General features: G+C 41.1%; 1 protein-coding gene across 2 annotated transcripts in view; it reads left to right on the forward strand.

The window, feature by feature from the left end:
* The first annotated feature begins 12,720 nt into the window (after nucleotides 1-12,720).
* The window catches only part of LOC148038912 (putative LRR receptor-like serine/threonine-protein kinase At1g67720), a 52,127-nt gene continuing 44,188 nt past the window's right edge, over nucleotides 12,721-20,659 (forward strand). Inside the window, exons 1-2 of one of the 2 annotated variants that reach the window (XM_087674798.1) lie at nucleotides 12,721-13,011; nucleotides 13,972-14,324. In XM_087674798.1, the coding sequence (XP_087530924.1) occupies nucleotides 12,855-13,011; nucleotides 13,972-14,324 (510 nt within the window). In that variant the 5' untranslated portion in view covers nucleotides 12,721-12,854. Of the gene's footprint in view, nucleotides 13,012-13,971; nucleotides 14,325-20,659 lie in introns of those variants that run through there. The other variant, XM_087674799.1, reaches the window with a different exon arrangement.

Genomic DNA, 20,659 nt, shown 5'->3' on the forward strand with positions numbered 1-20,659 from the left:
GCTTGCTAGAAAGACAATGCTCACATGAATCAAAACATGCATAATCAAGGAGCGGTAAGTACTGCAAACTAGAAAGCATTTTCATTCCCTTCAAAGACATATGGCCCAAACGGGCATGCCAAAGAGATACATGTGGGATAGAGCCCACAGAAAAAACGTGATCAAGGGAAGAAGCTGATACAATCAAGGGGTAGAGACTGCCAGCCTTGGCACCTCTCGCAATCACAAGTCTACCATGAGTGATCTTCCATGCAGAGTCTCCAAAACATACATGATATCCTGCATCATCAAGCTGTCCAATTGACATGAGACTGCACGTCAAAGCAAGTACATGACACACATCTTGCATAACAAAACTGCTGCCAGAAGGAAACTGCAGCCTAACATCACCAATGCCCACAATATCAAGAGAGTTCTCATCAGCCAAGCGCACAGAACCCGAAACAATACAGTATGAATGAAACCACTCTCGACAAGGTGTCACATGAAAGGATGCACCTGAGTCCAAGAGCCAACTGTGTATACATAGAGTGTATCTCTATCATCTACGAAGCACTAGAAGAAGCTGCTAGGATATAATCATCATCATCAACATCCTCAGGCTACATAACATTGATCTCTTCAATTTTAACACTAGACTTTGCAAGTACTATACTGCGATCAGAAGACTTATCCTGCACTTTGTCTTTCCCCTTATCTTTGTGCCTTTCATTGCGCAATTCATGGCATTGTGGCCTAATATGGCCCTTTTTCCCACAATGGTGACAAGTAACATTTGCATTCCTGCCACGGGATTTGCTACGTGACTTCCCACGAGACTTGGACCGAGATATTTGAGAATCCCGTCCGTGGCCACTACCACTGCCATGCTTTCCATATCCATCATTCCTGCCTCTAACTGTCATAGCATGAGACACACGAGAGGCATCCAAATTCTTACGGTTAACCTCTTTCTACAGAAGAGCACTCTCAACATCAGATAATTTCAAGGTAGCAGTAGAGGCATATAATGTAGTGTGGAATAAATCCCATGACTCATTAAGAGTACCAAGCAAGAAAAGAGGAGTGATATCCTCTGCAAAAGTGATGTCTTGTGAAGTCAAGTTCTTGAGTATAGCATGGAATTGGCTCAAGTGAGCAGACATAGTCACATTCTCCTTCATGCGCAAATCCATAAGCTGCTTCAGCCAATACATTTGACTCGCTGGACTTTTCTTGTCATACAGATTTTTGATCTTTTCCCACAACTTCCATGCACTCTGTTCTTCCTCAAAGACATTATAGTGAACATGTTCTGTGAGAGACAATACAATAGTGGACTTGCATAACTCATCAAGCTCAAGCCATTCCTCATCTGGCATAGTTGTAGGCGGATGCATGCTTAATCTCAAAGGTTTAATTTGTGATTTTTGCACCAACACTTGCTAAATATGGCTCTTTCAATAAGAGTAATTCGTACCATCAAGGTTAGGGATGTTGAAAATAGCATGATCAGTGGATGAACTCGCCATAATGTAGGTTGGAAGACTGTAGACAGTTCAAAACTGCTTGCTGTTTACTGCAGAAAATGACCAAAAAATCACCAAAATCGAGGAAAAATGGCGAGGAAAGTGGAAGCAAAGCTGCTGCCCACCAAGTACTAGTGAAAATGCATCATTTCAAAGTGTTTCAGCATGAAAAATCCATGTCAATCCATACATATATGTTTGCTGTAATAAATTTCAGATTTCAGTAAAAGAGAGCTAACAGTGCCAAAATCAGATCCCAAGGCAATCAGATACTGCCAAGACCAAAGCCAACATCATGCGGGCATAGCATAAGCATATGACGGTCGATAAGCATGAATCCAACACCCAATTAGGTCATACAAACATCTGCCAGTGAAGTAGGCACACCCCCCAGGCAATGGGGCAAAGTGTTCCTGCCACTACCAAAACTTGACACAAGTAGGTGTCAGTTCACAAAGATACGGATCCAAAACTGAGACTTAGCTCATAAGCATACAGTGAACCAAGACATATGATGTATGATCCCAAAAGGTAAGAAGTCCCAAAGTTTCAAGTGTTTGTAACTGCTCAATAGCATGTAACGGCTCAATGCATAAAAGTACCGCTTGCTCAATGTTTGATAAGCATTCAAGAATGCTCCCATTGGCATAAAAGTCGTATGTACGAGCTCAAGAGCTCAAGCCAAGGCAAGACATAGTGCCAATGACATAAGTCCAAGACAATACATCAATAGTACATCCCGAACATGTAGGCAGTAGAGCATCCGTATGTAGCATCCGTAAGCATGTAAGACATCAAATACATTCCAATCCAAAATCTGACAAGCCAAGCAACATCCAAGACTACTCCAGATAATCCAAAATGCATCCAAGGTGGAGCTTCAATGAGCACTCAAGCTCAACATATGCATAGGGTAATCAACCATGACATGAGTATCAAGCCGTAGGCAACGGGTATGCATAAACCCAAGGAGCATCAATGTCAAAGCATATACCACGGTCAAGCACGAACCATGTCAATGAGTGTGTAATGTCAAAGCTCTTCCAAAAGCATTTGGAATGAAATCCAAGCTCGAATTTGTACCTCGAAGATCAACACTTCATGGCATATATCCAAGACATAGGTCGGAACCAATAGGCATAACCCAAAGTATGTGTAATAGCTTCGGCCTGCTTTTATTGTAGCATGAAATGACTGTAAAAATTGATAAATTTCAGTCTCAAATCAGTGCCCAAATGATGCCATAACATGTGCAATCCATCCCCAAGTTGATCGGCATCCAATAGGCATCAAACCGGTTGACTATGTATGCCTAGACAAGCATAGCATTTACTGTCAATGTAGCATCAGCATAACATGATTGTAAACTATTGTAAACAGTCCCAAACAGTGTTTGAATCAGCCCCAAATCAATGTCCAATGCTCAAGCCTTCAAGATAGAGCATCAAGCATGTGCAATTGCCTCAGATGAAGCTTGTGGAAGTGCCCAATGGCCCGGAGCTTGAGGAGGACCGGGGTGGAGCACGTATGGATCAGCCTGAAACATGCACAAATAGCATGTTGCTATCTTGGGGGGACCTGTAGCCCACGTGGCATACCTGGGGTGGAGTCGGAGCTCAAGTAGGTGCCCAAGGGGGCACACACCAAGCCTTAAGGGTTCTTGAGTAGGGGCAATGAAGATATGAAGCACCGGAGCTTCAATGGTGGCTGCCCCAAACTGTTCACAGCCTGTGTGACCAGAGAACTAAAGTAAACCCTGAAGAAAATGATCAAATACCTCTGATGCAATGCCCTGAAGATGCCCAACAATGCCGGGAATGTGGCCGGGAAGCCAGGAAGTGACGGGAGCTCGAAGGAGTCGGATATGGCTACCGAGAAAAAGGAGACCCAATTCAAGTAGGGAATCGATGGAATGTTGAGAATGCCACGAACCAAGCTCAAGAGTCGAAAAGCAAAGCTCTAATACCAATTGAAAGGGATCGAAGGATCGAAGGTTGGATTCGAGAGCTATGGCGCGAGAGCAAGAGCAAGAAAGGGAGAGACTAGAAATGGGAACTCCAAAAGTCACAATGTGTGACCGGGCCTTCCTTTATTCAAAATGTCACTAAAAGAATAAAGAATAAAGAATAAAGTGACGGTGAGGACGGGCGCCCGCCACCTGCAGTGTGCAGTGGCGGTGACTGTCAGTGTAGTAATACACGGGTGGCTAGGCAGAGGCACCTTTACCCCCAACATTAATATATACCTTAGGGTGGAGAAGCCATGGTTGCCATGAAATCTTGAGCTAAAGCTTTATCATGGGTTGAAGTGAATGATGAAGAAGCTCCTTGAATGGTAGGATCTAATACCACTTGAAGGGTGAAGCCCAAGTGGAAGCACAAGCAAGTGGAGCCAAGAAATATGTGAGCTATAGTAAATGAGCTATTTGGGGTAAATGCGCTTATTCCTAGTTACCCGTGTATTACTACATTGACAATATCCACACACTTATACACTATAGGTGATGGGCATCCATCACTATCACTTCATTCTTTATTTTTTCAATGATATTTGAATAAAGGGAAGGACAATCACACATTGTGACTGTTGGAGATCCCACATCTTGTGTCTCTCTCTCTCTCTCTTGCTCTTGCTCCTTCCACCATAGCTCTTACTTCCGCTCATGTGCTTCCACTCAAGCTCACTTCCTTCAATGGGTATTAGAGCTAACTATTAAAGGAACTTCTTCACCCTTTGCTTCAACTCAAATTCAAAGCTTCAACTCAAGGTATCATAACAACCACTGTTTCTTTCTCTCAAGGTATACATTGAGTCTTTCCTTCTTTGGACTTATACCCGTTTTTACTCTGCCCTTATTGAGGAGCTTTCCAAGGCTTAACTAAGCCTCGTTGAGTGCTTATTGAGTTAATGAGTAGCCATGCTATCTTTATTTGGATACAAAGCATGCTATAGAAGTCGGGGACAACTATATAGGAGGTTGATATCACTGTCGTAATTTGTCCATAACTTTTACATATTATCGTATCGGATTTAGGTCTTCTATAGCTAAAAACAAAGAGAGTGATGAGATCTAGAAATTTAGATACTCATAGAGTTATTTTAATGTAGTTTTCTTATTATTTATTTCACACAGAACATAAGTGTTCTAGTTTGGATAGCAAATAATAATCCCATAATACATGTTTGATGCTTCGAGGATGCTATTGTGGTGCTTGGATGGTATGGCTATGCTTTTGGGCTGATTTGAGTACACATTTGACTTAGTTTTCTCAAAGATTTTATTGTTGTAATAATAGGGATGGATGTCAATTATCTAAAAAAAGCATATGCCTTTTATCATTTGTTACTTTTGGGACTTGGTATTGATGCTATCATATCCCTACAATTCATTTTGAACATCAAGCAGTCGTGTGATAAAGGTTATGCTCATTATGCTTTGAAGCTACTTGGGTACCACATATTGGATGTATCGACACTTTAGTCATCATGTATACCTATGGATATGTTTATGACATGCTCCTAAGTTGAGATTGGAGCTTCAATTCTTTGACATTGGCTATCATTCCTATCCTTGGATGCTATTTGGACACTACTATTAGAGTCTTATAAACTACTTGGGTTTAATGCTTTCATACATATGCTCTATGGATTTGGATACTCGAATGGCATTCACATGATGTTTTGATTTTTTTTTTTTGCTCATTTGGCATTAGACTTTTTCTTCAATGTGAGCTACCTGGCTTTATGCACTGAGACACATTGGCACTTAGATGTACTACAAAGCATTTATGTAGTTGAGCCTGAGCTTATTATAGTGAGGTAGTGGGACTCATTGTGATATGTACATACTCTCTTGATATTTATTAGACACAATTACCCTAATGTGGGTTGTTTTGATCTCTTGGCTTGATCCTAGTATGTATGCTTGTTAGGGTGTTGTTAGTGGTATTTATGTGCTTCTGGATTATGTAATGAGCTTTTCTCAGTGGGTTATGTATCTAACAGATCTCTTCATTTACCTTTGAGACCTGCCCTATGCATGATGTCTATGGCTATTGCATGTATGGTTTCTGACACATTGCAATTGTGAGAGTCTTCAGTGCCGATTGTTCCTTGCTTCTTCCTTCTTGGTTGCTCAGTCTAGGTTGTTAGCATATTGATGTAATTTATTACAACAATATGTCATTTCACTTCTATACATTCCATTTGAGGGAAATCACATGGACTTGATAGAATTTTGCTTACAGTTTGTGGATAGCTCATTACTTTGGCAGTATCTCTTGTCTCTCGCTTGATTTACTAGTGGTTTTGGACGTGATTTGTAGGGTATTATAGGAGCCCAATGTCTTGCCCTTCTATGGACTTGTTTAGTCTCATTATGGCTAATGATTCTCATAATAATTCTAACTTCAATATTGAGAAATTGGATGGGGCCAATTACAACTATTGGAAGACCTAGATATAGTAGGTATTAGTGTAGAAATTGTAAGTTAGACCACTCAAAAATGGGGGTGTGTCACATCCAAAAACATTGCAGCCAGATGATTGGGATGAACAGGATGAGCTATGAAAATGCACAATCATTTTATCACTCTCTAAGATTATTCGCTACAATGTTTTAGAAATCAGATTGCATATGAGCTTTGGACATAGATTAAGAATCTTTATGACAAGTAGAGCCCTACATCTTATATGTATTGGCTAAAATAGTTAATGGACCTTCACACGATGGAAGGGACTTCTACATTTGCACACTTGAATGAGTTTCATTCCATCATCAGCCATTTACCTTCACAAGAGATTGAGTTTAAGAATACTTTACATCCTTTATTTCTGCTTGGTACTCTACCTGAGTCATGGGACACTTTTTGTATGGCTCTCTACGCTAAGGATAGGCTAAAATTGTAAGATGTTGAGAGTGCCCTCTTGACAGAAGGAGGTGAACAAAAAGAATGTGAATGCTTCCTATACTTCCCATGCATTGAATACAAGAGGCCACTAGGATGGAAATGTCCATGGTAGAGACTCTAACAAGTCTCAACCTAAGTACGTGGATAGTCTTGTAGTAAGTCTTATGGCTAAGTCCAATCTTACTTGTCATTATTGTGGGAAAATAGGTCATATTTGGCCATATGCTATAAAATGCACAGAGACAAGTGCAAGGAAAAGGGAAAGGGTAAAGTGCAGGACAAGAATGATGATCACAATATTGTGCCGAGCAAGTCTAGTGTCACATTTTAGGAGATTAATGTGGTGCAACTTGATGTTTCAGATGATCTCACCTTGACAACTTCTTCTTTGAATGCTTCATAACTAACTAATACTTTGTCAAGATATACTCAGTGTTGGTTGATAGATTTAGGGGCTTCCATTCATCTGACCCCTCATAGATAGTGGTTTTACTCCTATCATAGTATGATTGGATTTGTTAGTTTGGATAATGACTTGGCATTGGAAATCATTGGAATTGGTGACGTCCAGCTGCATTTTGGTTCAGGCAACATATTTACTCTTCATGATGTACATCATGTACCCGCTCTCACAAAAGAGCTTTAATCTCTACTACACCTTGGATGATGCAGGTTATATTATCTCTTTTGGTGATTCCTCATGGAATATTTTCTTTTGGGAATCTTGTTATTGCACGTGATGCTAAGTCTACTACCCTCTATTCTTTACTTGTATATGGGTCAGTTGTTTTGGCTATGGCTATAGTTCCACATGTATCTCTTTAGCATCGTCACCTTGGGCACATATCTTTGAAAGAAATGGAAACGATTACCATTTTGTATTATCTTCCATCTCTAGATTGTAAGTGTTTTGAGTTTTGTGATGATTGTTTATATGGTAGAAAAACAAGTAGTACAAGTGTAGTATGCATAAGAAGTCTGGCATGCAGTGCCTGGGTGAGTCTTTGGCTCTTGTTCATTTAGATGTATGTGGTTCCATGCCTTGTTAGTCACTAGATGGTAACAAGTAGTACAAGTGTAGTATGCATAAGAAGTCTGGCATGCAGTGCATGGGTGAGTCTTTGGCTCTTGTTCATTTAGATGTATGTGGTCCCATGCCTTGTTAGTCACTATAGATGGTGCGAAATACTGTGTCATATTCATTGATGATTACTCATATAAGATATAGGCTTTCCCTATTAAGCTAAAATCGGATGTCTTGTCTACCTTTCAGCGTTGGCTTGCTTTTGTTGAGAACGAGTCTAGGTATAGGCTGAAATAACTAAGGTTAGATAATGAGGGTGATTATATCTCAAAAGCTTTTGAGCAGTTTTGCTATGAGCAAGGTATTAAGCATCAGTTGATTGTCCCCTACATCCCTCCCTAGAATGCATTGCTGAACGCATGAATAGGACAATTCAAGAGAGAGTTCACAATATTCTTAGCCAAGCATGCTTACCCTAAAAATTTTGGATTGTGTTTGTTATTACTACCATATACTTGATTAACATGTCCCCTTGCACTGCTATTGATTGCCAGGTTGCAAAGGAGATATGGATTGTAAAACCTCCATTATATACTCATTTGCGTTTCTTTGGTTGTGAGGCATTCTACCATGTTTCCAAGGATAAGCAAATAAACTGGATCCTAATTTTGTGAAATGCATCTTTTTTGGTTATGGGGATGCAAGTGACATGGGCTATTGCCTATGGAATCCGAAGCTCACAAGGTTGTTAGTAGCTATGATGTCATTTTCCATGAGAAAAATATGCATTAGCAACCTAAGCAAGTGGTTGACATATGCATGGTGATCCTTCAAGAGGAGCATCCTGCTCTTGTATATCTAGCTAGATAGCTTACAATAGTTGATGCTCCATTGGTCCAAGCCCCACCTATTGTGTACAATTAGCCTACTTTTAGATGCTTTACTAGAGCAAGATGTTCGCCTGAGCACTTTACACCTTCCTTAAATTATGTTATGGTGATAGATGTAGGTGAGTCTCTCTTGTATGATGAGGGCATGCACAGAGATGATAGTCATTTATGGGAGAGGGCTATGCAATCAAAGTTTGACTCCTTACAAACTAACCATATATGGGATTTGGTTTCTTTGCCTAGTGGTAAGAAGGCTCTACCATGCAAGTGGGTATACAGGGTAAAAAGTATTCCTGGATGTTCCAAGTCTGCTTATAAGGCTAGATTGGTAGCTAAGGATTTCAAGTAGAAATATGGTATTGACTTCGATGAAGTCTTTTCTCTTGTAGTCAAAATGATGACCCTATGCTTGGTACTAGCATTGGTTGCATTGCTAGATCTGGGGACCTTTATCAGATGGATATAACGACAACTTTTTTACATGGGGACTTACATGATAAGATCTATATGTAGCAGCCTAAGGGCTTTGAAGAAAAAGGCAAGGAACACCTAGTGTACGAGTTGAGAAAGATCTTTTATGGCCTTAAGTAGGCACCTAGAAAATGGTGCCACAAGTTTGATGCTTTTCTGCATTCAGAGGGATATAGCCATAGTGCTATGGATCTGTGTTTATACACGAAGAAGTCTCATGATACCAACCTTATGATTTTGATACTCTATGTGAACGATATACTTTTCTGGGAAAGCTCATGATGAGTTGGTGGATATCTTGAGAACTCAACTTAAGAAGAGCTTTGAGATGAAAGACATGGGATAGGCCTCACATATTCTTGGGATACGGATCACACGTTGTCACTCTAAGAAGCTCCTTTATTTGTCATAGAAGGAGTATATCTAGAAACTCACTGAGTAATTTTATATGCAGGATGGTAACCCTATTGGCTATCCTCTACATTCTCATGTAAAGGTTAGTTAGGACAATTGTCCATAGTATAATGAGAAAAAGGCTGAGATGGCCAAGATCCCTTACGCATCTTCCGTGGAAAGTTTGATGTATGCAATGATAGCCACCCATCCTAACATAGCATTTGTAGTGGAAATTGTGGTATGTTATATGGGTACACCTAGTAGACGACATTAGAATGTCATCAAGGGTATCATGAGGTATCTAAAGAGTATAATAACTATGTACATATGTTATGGTGGCCAGGATACACGAGCCATGGGATACATGAACTCTGATTATGTAGGACATGTAGACAGTAGGAAGTCCACCTCTAGCTATGTCCTCATCTTTGCTTAAGGTGTTGTTTCTTAGATGTCCAAGGTGCAAATACGCACAACCCTCTCTACTACTAAGACTAAGTATGTTGTAGTCATTGAGGCTTGCAAGGAGGCTCTCTGGTTAGGCCATTTGGTGGCAGACCTTGGTATTACTAATGTGATCCCTACACTACATTCGGATTCTATGAATGCTATCCAATTAGCCAAGAATCTAGTCTTCCATGTGAAGATGAAACACATTGAGGTACATTATCACTTCATAAGAGAGGCCATTTGGGACAAGTCTGTTCATCTTGTCAAGATTTCAATTGACTAAAATCTTGTAGATTTGCTCATGAAAAGTCTCTCAACAGAGTATTTTTCCTTCCTTAGGAAGTTGATGGGCATTGGATGTGATAATATCTTTCCTCATCCTATTGTACTTTGTCACTTTTTTATTGTTCTCTCCTCACTAGGAACACATTCATCGTTAAGTGGGAGGTTGTTAGGGGTAAAGACACATGTGCCTAGCCGCCTGTGTTTTACTATGCTGACAATACCCGCACACCTATACACTGCAAGTGTGGCACGTGACAAGCACCCATCATTGTCACTTCATTCTTTATTCTTTTAATGACATTTGAATAAAGGGAAGGGTGATTACACATTGTGACTGTCAGAGTCCCCACATCTTGTGTGTGTGTCTCTCTCTCTCTTACTCTTGATCCTTCCACCATAGCTCTCGCTTCCACTCATGTGCTTCCACTCTAAGCTCACTCAGAGAGAGAGAGAGAGAGAGAGAGAGAGAGAGAGAGAGAGAGAGAGAGAGAGAGAGAGAGAGAGAGAGAGAGAGAGAGAGAGAGAGAGAGAGAGAGAGAGAGAGCTCCAACAGTCACAATATGAGAATGACCTTCCCTTACTCAATAGTCATTAAAAGAATAAAGAATAAAGTGATAAGGATAGGCATTCACCACTTGTAGTGTATAGATGTGTAGTCATAGTATATGTAGTAAATATAGGGCTACATAGGGACATGCATCTTTAAACCCAACAAAATTATTGTAGCTTGCCAAGCCCAAGGGGCCATTGTTATAACTCAATGGGCTTATTGGACTATCATAAAAGCCTAATGGACTAACTTTAGATCACCATGTTATTTTTCACCTACAATATTAATAGTGACTAATCCTAATATTGTTAACATGAATTCTCAATATAATTTCTTAGCATGATTAGCATTTCACCATCAATGTGATCATGTTCACATAATTCTTGGTGACTAGTGCAACTTTTGAGTAGTAATTATATATTCTTTGGATTGATTCATGAGATCAATTCTAGTTTAAAGGGCAATATAGGTCCTATAATTAAGGTAAACATTTTGTGATAGAGACAAAAAGGGCATTTGATGGATAAAACTTGGTCTCTACTACTCAATAGGAATGGGTACAGTCCATGCAAGTTTGTGAACAAGAAGGGATGAGTGGTGGATTTAGGATACTTTAATGATAAGGGAGTTTTGGGCCCAAGCGGTCTTGTTTTTCTCATTATTCATCATATCCTTATGCTTAAGAAAGATGCAGAAGCATCTAATAAGGTCTAACTAGTGCTTATTAAATGAAGATAGATAGTGCTTGGTCACACAAATTGACATTCTAATGTGCATCCATTGGAATCTTTGTCTCAAGCAGACCTTTGTAACATATTTAATTGATGGTTGTGGCTTACTGAGGTGAATTTCATGGAAATGGGATTGCATTCTTAATAGAATCTAGCTCACTTGTTTTCACACCCATTATAATGGATTGTTGAAGATTCCTTATAAGGTAAAACAAAGCCTATATGTTGATTTCACTAGTGATTTGGTGATGCTTTATTTTTGTTCTTAAGCAAAACAATATGCACAATGTTCCCCTTAATCAGTATAAATTTTTTACATCATCTACGAGGTTTAGCTAAGATAAAGAAAAGTACAACTTCCTATTCTTCTAGTTGTAGGTTTTCCATAGTGTTATTCTTGTCGATAATGGAAAGGTACTACTTGCCGCATGTTTCTAGATTGATGCTTTGTTGGAAGCACCCCAATATATAAGGAGAGTTGCAATAAGATTACCATCTTTCACTTGGTTCTTTGGACACTTGTTGGAATCTCATTGGAATTCCTCATATCTAGATCTTTGATGCACATGCGTAATACAAGTACCATGATGGAAGTTGCATGGATTTTGACAACACTTGCTAAGTCTATGCAAACTTCCAATGGACCTATTGTTGCTATATCTATGCACATATTAGGGTTGTATCTTGTACTTTATCAAATGTTGTATGGATATACCATTCTACCAAGAGCATTGACCTAGGATGGTTTTGGCCTCAATAATTGTAGATACACCATTTTTCTCCCATCTTGATCCACATATGAGATATAATATTTCAACTCTACCTTAAGCAAGTGCACCTTGTCCATCTTTAGTTTCGTCCATTGATGTAGGTAGTGCTCATTTGGCACAAATGTTTTTATTTTTGGAGGGCTGTGATCATGTGCTTAGCATGCTTTTCAATGTTTTCTAAGTAAAGGCCCACACATGTGATAAAAGCAAGCTCATAGTTTAATCTCTAGACTTTTTCCACATTCGCCATGAAGGGGACGCATGTGGTGTTTGATTGCACAATGGAACGTATGTCGTATTCCAAGTTGGGCCTCGCTCCATGTGGAGTGGTTTTCCAAGCTTTGATGTGACCTTGATTTTGGGCTATGGCCTACTCTAGCATGCCTTGTATAATTGTAACGTGTTTGTTTAAGGGACTGCGGTCTGGGCTGTAGGAATTAAATTAGTGTACTGTGTCAAGAAACTGGTTAAACCTGGAAGATAGTTGAAAATCTTTAGAGGTTATCATATTTCGGAAGTTGGAACTCCCGATGGGTTTAGTGCCAATTTAACCCGATGTGGTGTTGCTTAGTCGGTACTAGGTAGAACGTTGAAAACTTCCCAGTTAGAAAAACAAGTGACGAATAAAATGGATCGGAGTCAACGCGTTCAGTGGGCCGGAAAGTCAAGAAGTACACGTTCGCACCACGACCTAGAGAGAGAGAGAGAGAGAGAGTTGGGCTGCAGCAGTGCAGCCTCAACATTAGCTAGATGATAAGATAGCCCTGTCGAGAATAGCGCTAGGAGAGGAAGGCATAGTCTAGCGGTCGAGTTATCGGAGAGAGTAAGCGGAGAGAGAGAGAGAGAGAGAGCTCTGAGAGGTACACTCTATGCATCGTTGCTGCAATGGCGCAACATTCAGATCACCTGCAGGAGAGGGAGCGGTAACAATGGTGAGAGGAGCGCCAATGGCGGTGGTCCTGGTGGTGGCCTTCACCTTGCTTAGTAGCATCGACAGCAGATCAGCGGTGCGAGCTCAGGTGACAGGTAAGAAGCTTATACCTGCAGCTGCAAACACATTGAGAAGCTAAGACGGTCTCATCTAATACGATGATGAGTGCTCAGATGGAAAGCCGGAGAAGGCTCTCAATCTTAGCCAGAGAGTGCTCAGATGAGAGCCCATCTGAGCTCAGAGTCTTTTTACCTGAGCTGAGAGGCTCTCAATCTTTGTACTGATGACGCCGAGAGCACTCTCTTGATCTGCTTCTCTATCCAAAGTTCGGGTCCTTGTCCATGAGGAAGCTCTCAGATTAGTGGTAGATGATGTTATTGTCAGCATTGTGGTGCTTCCGAAGCTGCAATCGGAGGAATTCTATGTTATTCCCAAGTAGTAATGACAACATGGTGAGCTCTTGCAAGGGAGCCACCCCCCATACCTACCCTCTAATCGTTGACTCTATCTGACTCACTACATGGGGCTCTTGCAAACTTATCTTGTTCTTTGTTATGTCGGAGGATCCCAAGCAGCAGTGTCAACAAGATCAACTGATGCAAGCTGGGAGCCACGGCATACATACCTAGCCTCTTGTTAACTCTACATGACTGCATGGACTCTTGCAAGCATATCTTGTTGCACTGTTGGAGGATCCCATGTAGTAAATAATGTGAACATCTTGAGCCACCCCCCACCTTAGGATCCCTATCCCCTTATCACAATATGCCAAGTGTGTGGTGTCAACATCACGAGCTTCTCCAAGGGAGCAACCCCATACCTGTTGCAAATTGCAATGGCGGATGAGGACCAGAAGTGCGCAAGGGCGCGGATCCTATCGTTTTTCCCCTACCACTGCAAGCAATGAGCTATAAGGCATTTGGTAGCTCCCCCCACGATGTTGTTATCAGGATTATGTGGGGGGCAATTTAAGATGCCTAAAACTTAATAAGTGATGTGTAACTACAGCCTAGAACGTTCATTATGTTTAATTAGATTCTCGCTGGTGTGAATAGGCTTCTACAGCATCGACTGCGGCAACGAAGATATTGCCAACTACACGGACCCCACCACGAGCATTGTGTGGACACCCGACTCCAGCGTCATGAAGGAGGGCGAGGCTACCGGCGTCAGCCCGCCGGCCGACGACTCCAGCGCCCGCCTCACCACCCTGCGCTACTTCCCCGGGAACCACTCCAAGTATTGCTACGGCCTATCGCCCGTCGCCTCCGGTTCCCCCTACATAGTCCGAGCCGCCTTCTGGATGGGTGACATTGCCCTGTATGCGACCCAGACCACCGGCCGCATCTCCTTCCAGTTCATCATCGACGCCTACGTGGCCAGCTCGGTCAACGTCTACCTGCCGCAGGTCCGCATTTTCCCGTTTTCCTATTTTGTTTTTTTTTGTTTTTCTTCCGAAAAATCATTATTTTCAGGAAAATAAGGTAAAGTGTTATGTTCACAGTAAACTTGGTTATCTAGCGTTGAAGTACATGACTTTAGAAGGGACTCAATCGGTTCCCGAGGGTTTTCTTACACGAGTTTCAAAGCTTTCGAGTGTTACCAATAGTTCTCAACCCAAAACCTTTGCCTTTAAAAAGTAACTTTTCCCTAATTAGCAAGTCCCAAATGATCGAGCACAACAGATCATTTCGGAGCCTTTCCCACAAAGCCAAGTTTGTATTTAATTCGTGTAGTTTGAGCATTGGCACTCAGCTCTTTGATGAGGTCTCCACCATTTAAGTAACTGAGCTGATATTTTTATATCAATTTTGGCAAAATTTGGCTAGTTGTGTCACCTTCAAACTTTCTACAGGGAGTTTCCTTGTCTTGCAAGACTGAGTGCACTTCCCTCAACCTGCTATATGCTACTTCCTCATCCCAAAAAGCTTTATTCGTTGAAAAGTGACTCGCTAAGTTAGTTTGGTGCAAACATGCTCACACAATTTGATGGTGCAAAATTCTCAGCTAGCATAGTCTATGTGCAAAAGGCCTCTTCCTCATTGTTTGAGCCCTTTTGGATGTATCACTATGACTACTATGAATGGCATTGTCATTGATCCCTTTGCCCTTTAGCAAATCTATTATACAAGGCTCCTCTTCAATAGGTTTGCTAGTCAAAGCCAACTAAAAAGGGACATGTCTATTCATGTGAATTGGTCCCATCTACATGGGAGAATTTGTGCATACAAGAGTCAATTGTTATGGCATGAGGTATGTGGAGGACAGCGATATATCTACATCATATAAAATATGTAAAGTTGTACTTTAAGAGCCATTTAGATGAATAAAGAAAGTACTCATGTCTTCAAACTAGTCCCTTCTATTGATAGCCTATGAAGTCTTCCTATTGGCCAAGAGTCTATAAGGAGCTTAGAACAAGTACAATCTTGTCATAAAAGTTTCTTCTAGCCCCAAGCTTGGTGGTCCTTGGGCTTATGATTCTTTGTGGCTCAAATTTCTCATTCATATGATTGGTAATGATAATCTTGTTCAAGGTCATAGGTTTTATAAAAAGCCATAAGATATTTGGAATAAGAATTAATGTAAGAATGCCTACATGAGGGGCATATTACTACACATTCCAAGTTCTTTAATCGAGATTATCAACTTCTTATGAGACCAAAATGGAGGACTAGGATAATCACATTAAGCTTGCTATGCAAAACAATATTATTTTCAACCTTGCTGGTTTTGGTAAAATGGGAATGAACCTCCCTTATCTCTTCCTAATTTTCATCAAATACTTTTCTTTCTATTTCTATAGCTTGATAAGAGATGCTCTTGAGTTAATCTTCTATCCCCTACTTAGTTCCAAATAATGTAAGAGTTGAATGACAAATTCCCATTGAACCATGAGAAACCCTACAAATCAAATCACACTAGTCTAACATTCATGAAGGTGCTTGTTGGCACATAGATCTTGTAATGCATTATCGATACGATTGAGCTAGTAAAGTACCAAAGGACCATTCTACATTAGCCATTATTTTTCTTCATCCTTTCTAGAAAAGGAAATTGGATTTTGGCAAACCTATTAGGCCATCAACATTGCACATAGGTAATCATTATGTTTTGATGGCCACTTAGAATGCTTTGATACTATGACGAAGTGGGTTGGCACTTCAACATACTATATTTGCTTATTTAATATTGTACTTTGATATCTCTTGCTTGAACTTTAGTCTTTTCTCATCTTCTAGAAGAGAGTCTTCAACTTTAACTAGCCTAGGAGAATACATGTTGATAAGAATAGTAACCACAACGTCATACTCCTCAGACAAAGATTTGAGCAAGATGTTGACGACAATGTCTTCCTCCAGGCTAAGTTCAATACCTTTCAAATGATTTAAACGAGATGCAAGGGATGATTGGGGTTTCATTTCTGGTTTGAAAAATTCAATGAGAAATCCAAACTTGGAGTTTTGTGATTGAGATCCAAATAGTTTGTTGAGCTAGTCCCAAGTATCCTTTGTAGTGTCACATCCATCTATACTATGGATATAGGCATCATCCAACTCTAGTTTGATGATGGCTTGAGCTTTGTCGTTTCCGACTTCCCATGTAGCTATAGCTACACTTGAGTTGCTTCCCTGGCTTCTTCTCTTTCTTATCAGCAATATTCCACAGTCCTTTCTTCATCGGCTTAATCCTTGTTTGCGAGGTCTGGAATGTGTATCCCTTGAACTTGGTAGTTCTTCCTTCACCATTGGAAGAGGTACTTGTTGAAGAAGGACGCTAGAGATTTAGAAAATCAGCTTGTCTTATCGCAGCAGAATTGTCATTGAAATGTCAGCTGTATATATGATTGTAGAACAGCTGATCAGTGAAGGAAATTCGGGGATAATGGGGGAGATCTTCCAAGTGAGAGGGCAGATGAACTAGCATGAACATTAGAGAGAAGTAGCCGGCTCTTCAACGTGTCAGGGAATACAATAACGAGCAGCGACACTGCTGGTAAACAGTAATTAGGAGCTCAATTCATAGATATGGCGCCTTCCTTTATGGGGGTCATTACAGTAGCTAATGGCAGCCCATTTTGACTAGCTGATGGCACGATCTATATTAACAGAGCACAATGGATGGAAAGCAACCCATTCTGAGTAGAGTGAGAAGAGTGAGCAGCAGCTAATGGCAGCTCATTTGAAGCAGCCCACTATATGTATTTCCAGCACTGTGCCTGTTTAAAAAACGACGTGAACAGTATCTGATCTGACGTGGTCTATAGCGGGAAAAATGAGGGGCAGAAGCAGCTCTGTTGGAGAAATGAACAGAGTTGATGGCACCTTTTTTGGACTGGAGATAGTGCCTAAAAATAGCGGCTCAGCAGCACTTGCCCTCATATCTTCGACCAGCAATGGAAGTCCTGAGGCAGCTCTGTTGTTGGAGCAATGAACAGAGTTGATGGCACCTTTTTTGGACTGGAGATAGTGCCTAAAAATAGCGGCTCAGCAGCACTTGCCCTCATATCTTCGACCAGCAATGGAAGTCCTGAGGCAGCTCTGTTGGAGCAATGAACAGAGTTGATGGCACCTTTTTTGGACTGGAGATAGTGCCTAAAAATAGCGGCTCAGCAGCACTTGCCCTCATATCTTCGACCAGCAATGGAAGTCCTGAGGCAGCTCTGTTGTTGGAGCAATGAACAGAGTTGATGGCACCTTTTTTGGACTGGAGATAGTGCCTAAAAATAGCGGCTCAGCAGCACTTGTCCTCATATCTTCGACCAGCAATGGAAGTCCTGAGGCAGGGCATCACACTTCTCATGCGTCAGCCATAGCTCTTCAAGATAACACAGGATCCATACCTCTTGATGCTTTATTCCTTAATGGAGTTCTTTTGTGCTAGCTTTCTTATGTTAATGGTGATGATTTACCATGTTTGAGATCCAAATGGCTGGTTCTTATATGCAAATGGTAGCGGATGTGAGAGCTTTCTTGCCTTATCTCATTCGGGAGCTATTTACTCCCTGGCACTGCAAGGTACTTACACATTCTTCTCTATGATTCTTATGGATGTCACTATATTTGACGTGTTCCCAATTGTAGCACGTGGCCATAAAATGGTAGCATTGTACTTATTTTGGACGCCATGTGTACCATAATGTTTAATAATTAGATACACACAATAGTTAACCACTCTTATCTTTTTGGACTATTAGATAGCCATATTTGGAGGTGTACTGGACCTTAACACTACATCCAAATTCTCAAGACCATTCTTTGGTATGACCTTGAACTTGGGGAAGGGCTTCAAGTTCAAGGGCCTAATGGTTGTCACTTGGATTTTTTCACCAAATGTGCCATGTGTTAATGGGCAAGAACATAGCCAAGTTGTTATTTTGGCCACTCTTATGATTAAGATCATGTTTACATATTGTGATGTGAAGAGGTGTGGTTGGATGGTTGTGTCCTAACATCGAAATTCTCTTTGAGTAAGAATGCAAATTGTACACGTCCTCAACCACTACTACAATGGCATGAGCAACATATGATATGTAGCAAGTGGCCCTTAAAGATTGGCATCCATACTCAATGCCGAACATCAGATGCAAATCGCTTTTCAATTGAAATTATTTTCTTTTCATTTGTCCTTGTTGGTGAGACCTTGCTAGGCACCAACTAGGCTTTAGGCCATATTGAACTCCTTAGTTTGATACAACAATTTTTTATATAAGCTTTTCACTATTTTCCTCCCAATAAAAGGGAGACTTCTATCCCCCACCTAGGAATGTGGGTCCAAGGTTGGTTTGAGTCTAACCACTTTAATAGGCTAAGGCAAAGGATCTTAGCCTTGAAGAAAACCAAAGGATTTCCTCCTCCTTCAAGGCTATACACTATTCCAATGCCACTATATCCCATTATTCACTCCATGGAAAGCTCCATAGGAATAAGAGAGCTTCTCCATTTGAGCCGATTAGATCTTACTAAAGAAAATGATTGTGTCCACATACACCATTAAAGAAGTTGGCACTTATCTCATCACCACCACCTTGCCCATGCACACCATCAAAGAACTCAACACTAACCACATCACCACCACCTTGCATGTTATACATTGCACCTAGCAACATATAAGACATCTAAATATTTTCCCTTGATATTTTGAAACCATATTGAAAAAGCTAGTCCAATTTACCTTAATTGCCTAACAACTAGAATTTTGTAATCCTCTGATAGATGACAAAGCCTAAGAGAGATGTAAGCATAGCATAAAGTTACATTAGCTCCAAAAAAAATTTCCCTCTTCATATGGATGATGTGTGGATGGTCATCTATTTGGATGGTGAAAATTCTCCCACCCAACAATATACAAGGACACCTCCTCTCTTCTTTTTCTCTTCTCTCATCTCGCACGTGGCTATGGAGGATAGAGCTTGGAGGAAGAGGTTTGAGGATGCTTGAGCTTGCATCATGAATCCTAGAGCTATTGGAGTGCTTAAGAGAGGAAACAACTCAATCATGCATCAATGTAAGCTCACTACAGTCATAGAGAGGGATAGTGCATCGGCTATGTGAGAGGTAGCCATTGGTGCTCGCTTGAAATGCTTGAAGGGATAAGCGGTCCGTGCGTCTTGGTGGTTGAGCGTGAGCTTACCTCTATATTTTGGTTTTGTTGTTGCCAAGACCAAAAAATTCAAGCTTGAGCACTTGCATGCTTCAAATCGAGCATCGAAGTAAGGGTTTCATCCCCGAACCGGAGCTTGAGATAGATAGGAAGTTTTGGGTTTTTAATCTTCACAACAAGTAAGAATTTTGGTTATTATAATGGTTAGATGAATAGGAGAGTAGGAGAAATCAGTTCAGTACTTTACTTTCAATTCTTCTCGCATTTAGAGTAGGTTAAGGTTAGAAATCGATTGAAAAAGCGTAGGGTTTGTTGTTGTAAAACAGGCCCAAACAGGGCACAAATTAAGAAAGACAGAAAGAATGAATGCTCAAGGGGATTAAGATCAACAAGTGAGGGATTAGGAGTGGCAAGAGCTTTGCTAGGAAGGGGTTTAATAGCCTAGAGGCCAAGGGAGAGCTCATTTGAAACCCTAGTTATGTGAGAGAGAGAGAGAGAGAGAGAGAGAGAGAGAGAGAGAGAGAGAGAGAGAGAGAGAGAGAGAGAGCTCCATTGCATGGATCCACTTTGATCTTGCCGCCGACAAATTTGTTTTCCACTATAGGTATACCCATACATTCTCCTTCATGTATAGATAGAATCTGGAAGTGATTGGCAAATGTGAAGCTCAGAATCACTCGGCACGACTAGTTTTACGTCATTCCGGTAAAAAACATGTTGCGTTTGATCTGTTCAAGGCTCAACCTTGGGATGAGTCCTAGAATCGGCCTCGGCCACCCTCGGCCACTAGTCCTCAGCCATTCGGCCTGTCCAAGTCATCCTGGCACATTCCGATACGTAGCCACTCAACCCACCCAGACTCGGCTTGTGCGAGTAGTACACTCGGCCAGACTAGGTATTCGGCCCTTGGCCATTCGGCCTATTCGAACCCCATATTTGGCCTCTATCCACTTGTGCCTTGTGCCATTCGACTCGGCCCAATTCAGCCAGTTTCACTTGGCCTGTCGTCTGAGTCATACACTCGGCCCCTGCAATTCGGACCTGTTGGGCATAATCTAAATTTTTCCAAAATGTTTAAAATCTGGACCATATCCACCTAGGACACCGGCCGAGCAAACCTCCGAAGGCCACACAGACACT

This window comes from Lygodium microphyllum, chromosome 3 (assembly GCF_053477565.2).
Source record: "Lygodium microphyllum isolate KBCC chromosome 3, Lygodium_microphyllum_v1.1.10, whole genome shotgun sequence".
NCBI classification, from domain to species: domain Eukaryota; kingdom Viridiplantae; phylum Streptophyta; class Polypodiopsida; order Schizaeales; family Lygodiaceae; genus Lygodium; species Lygodium microphyllum.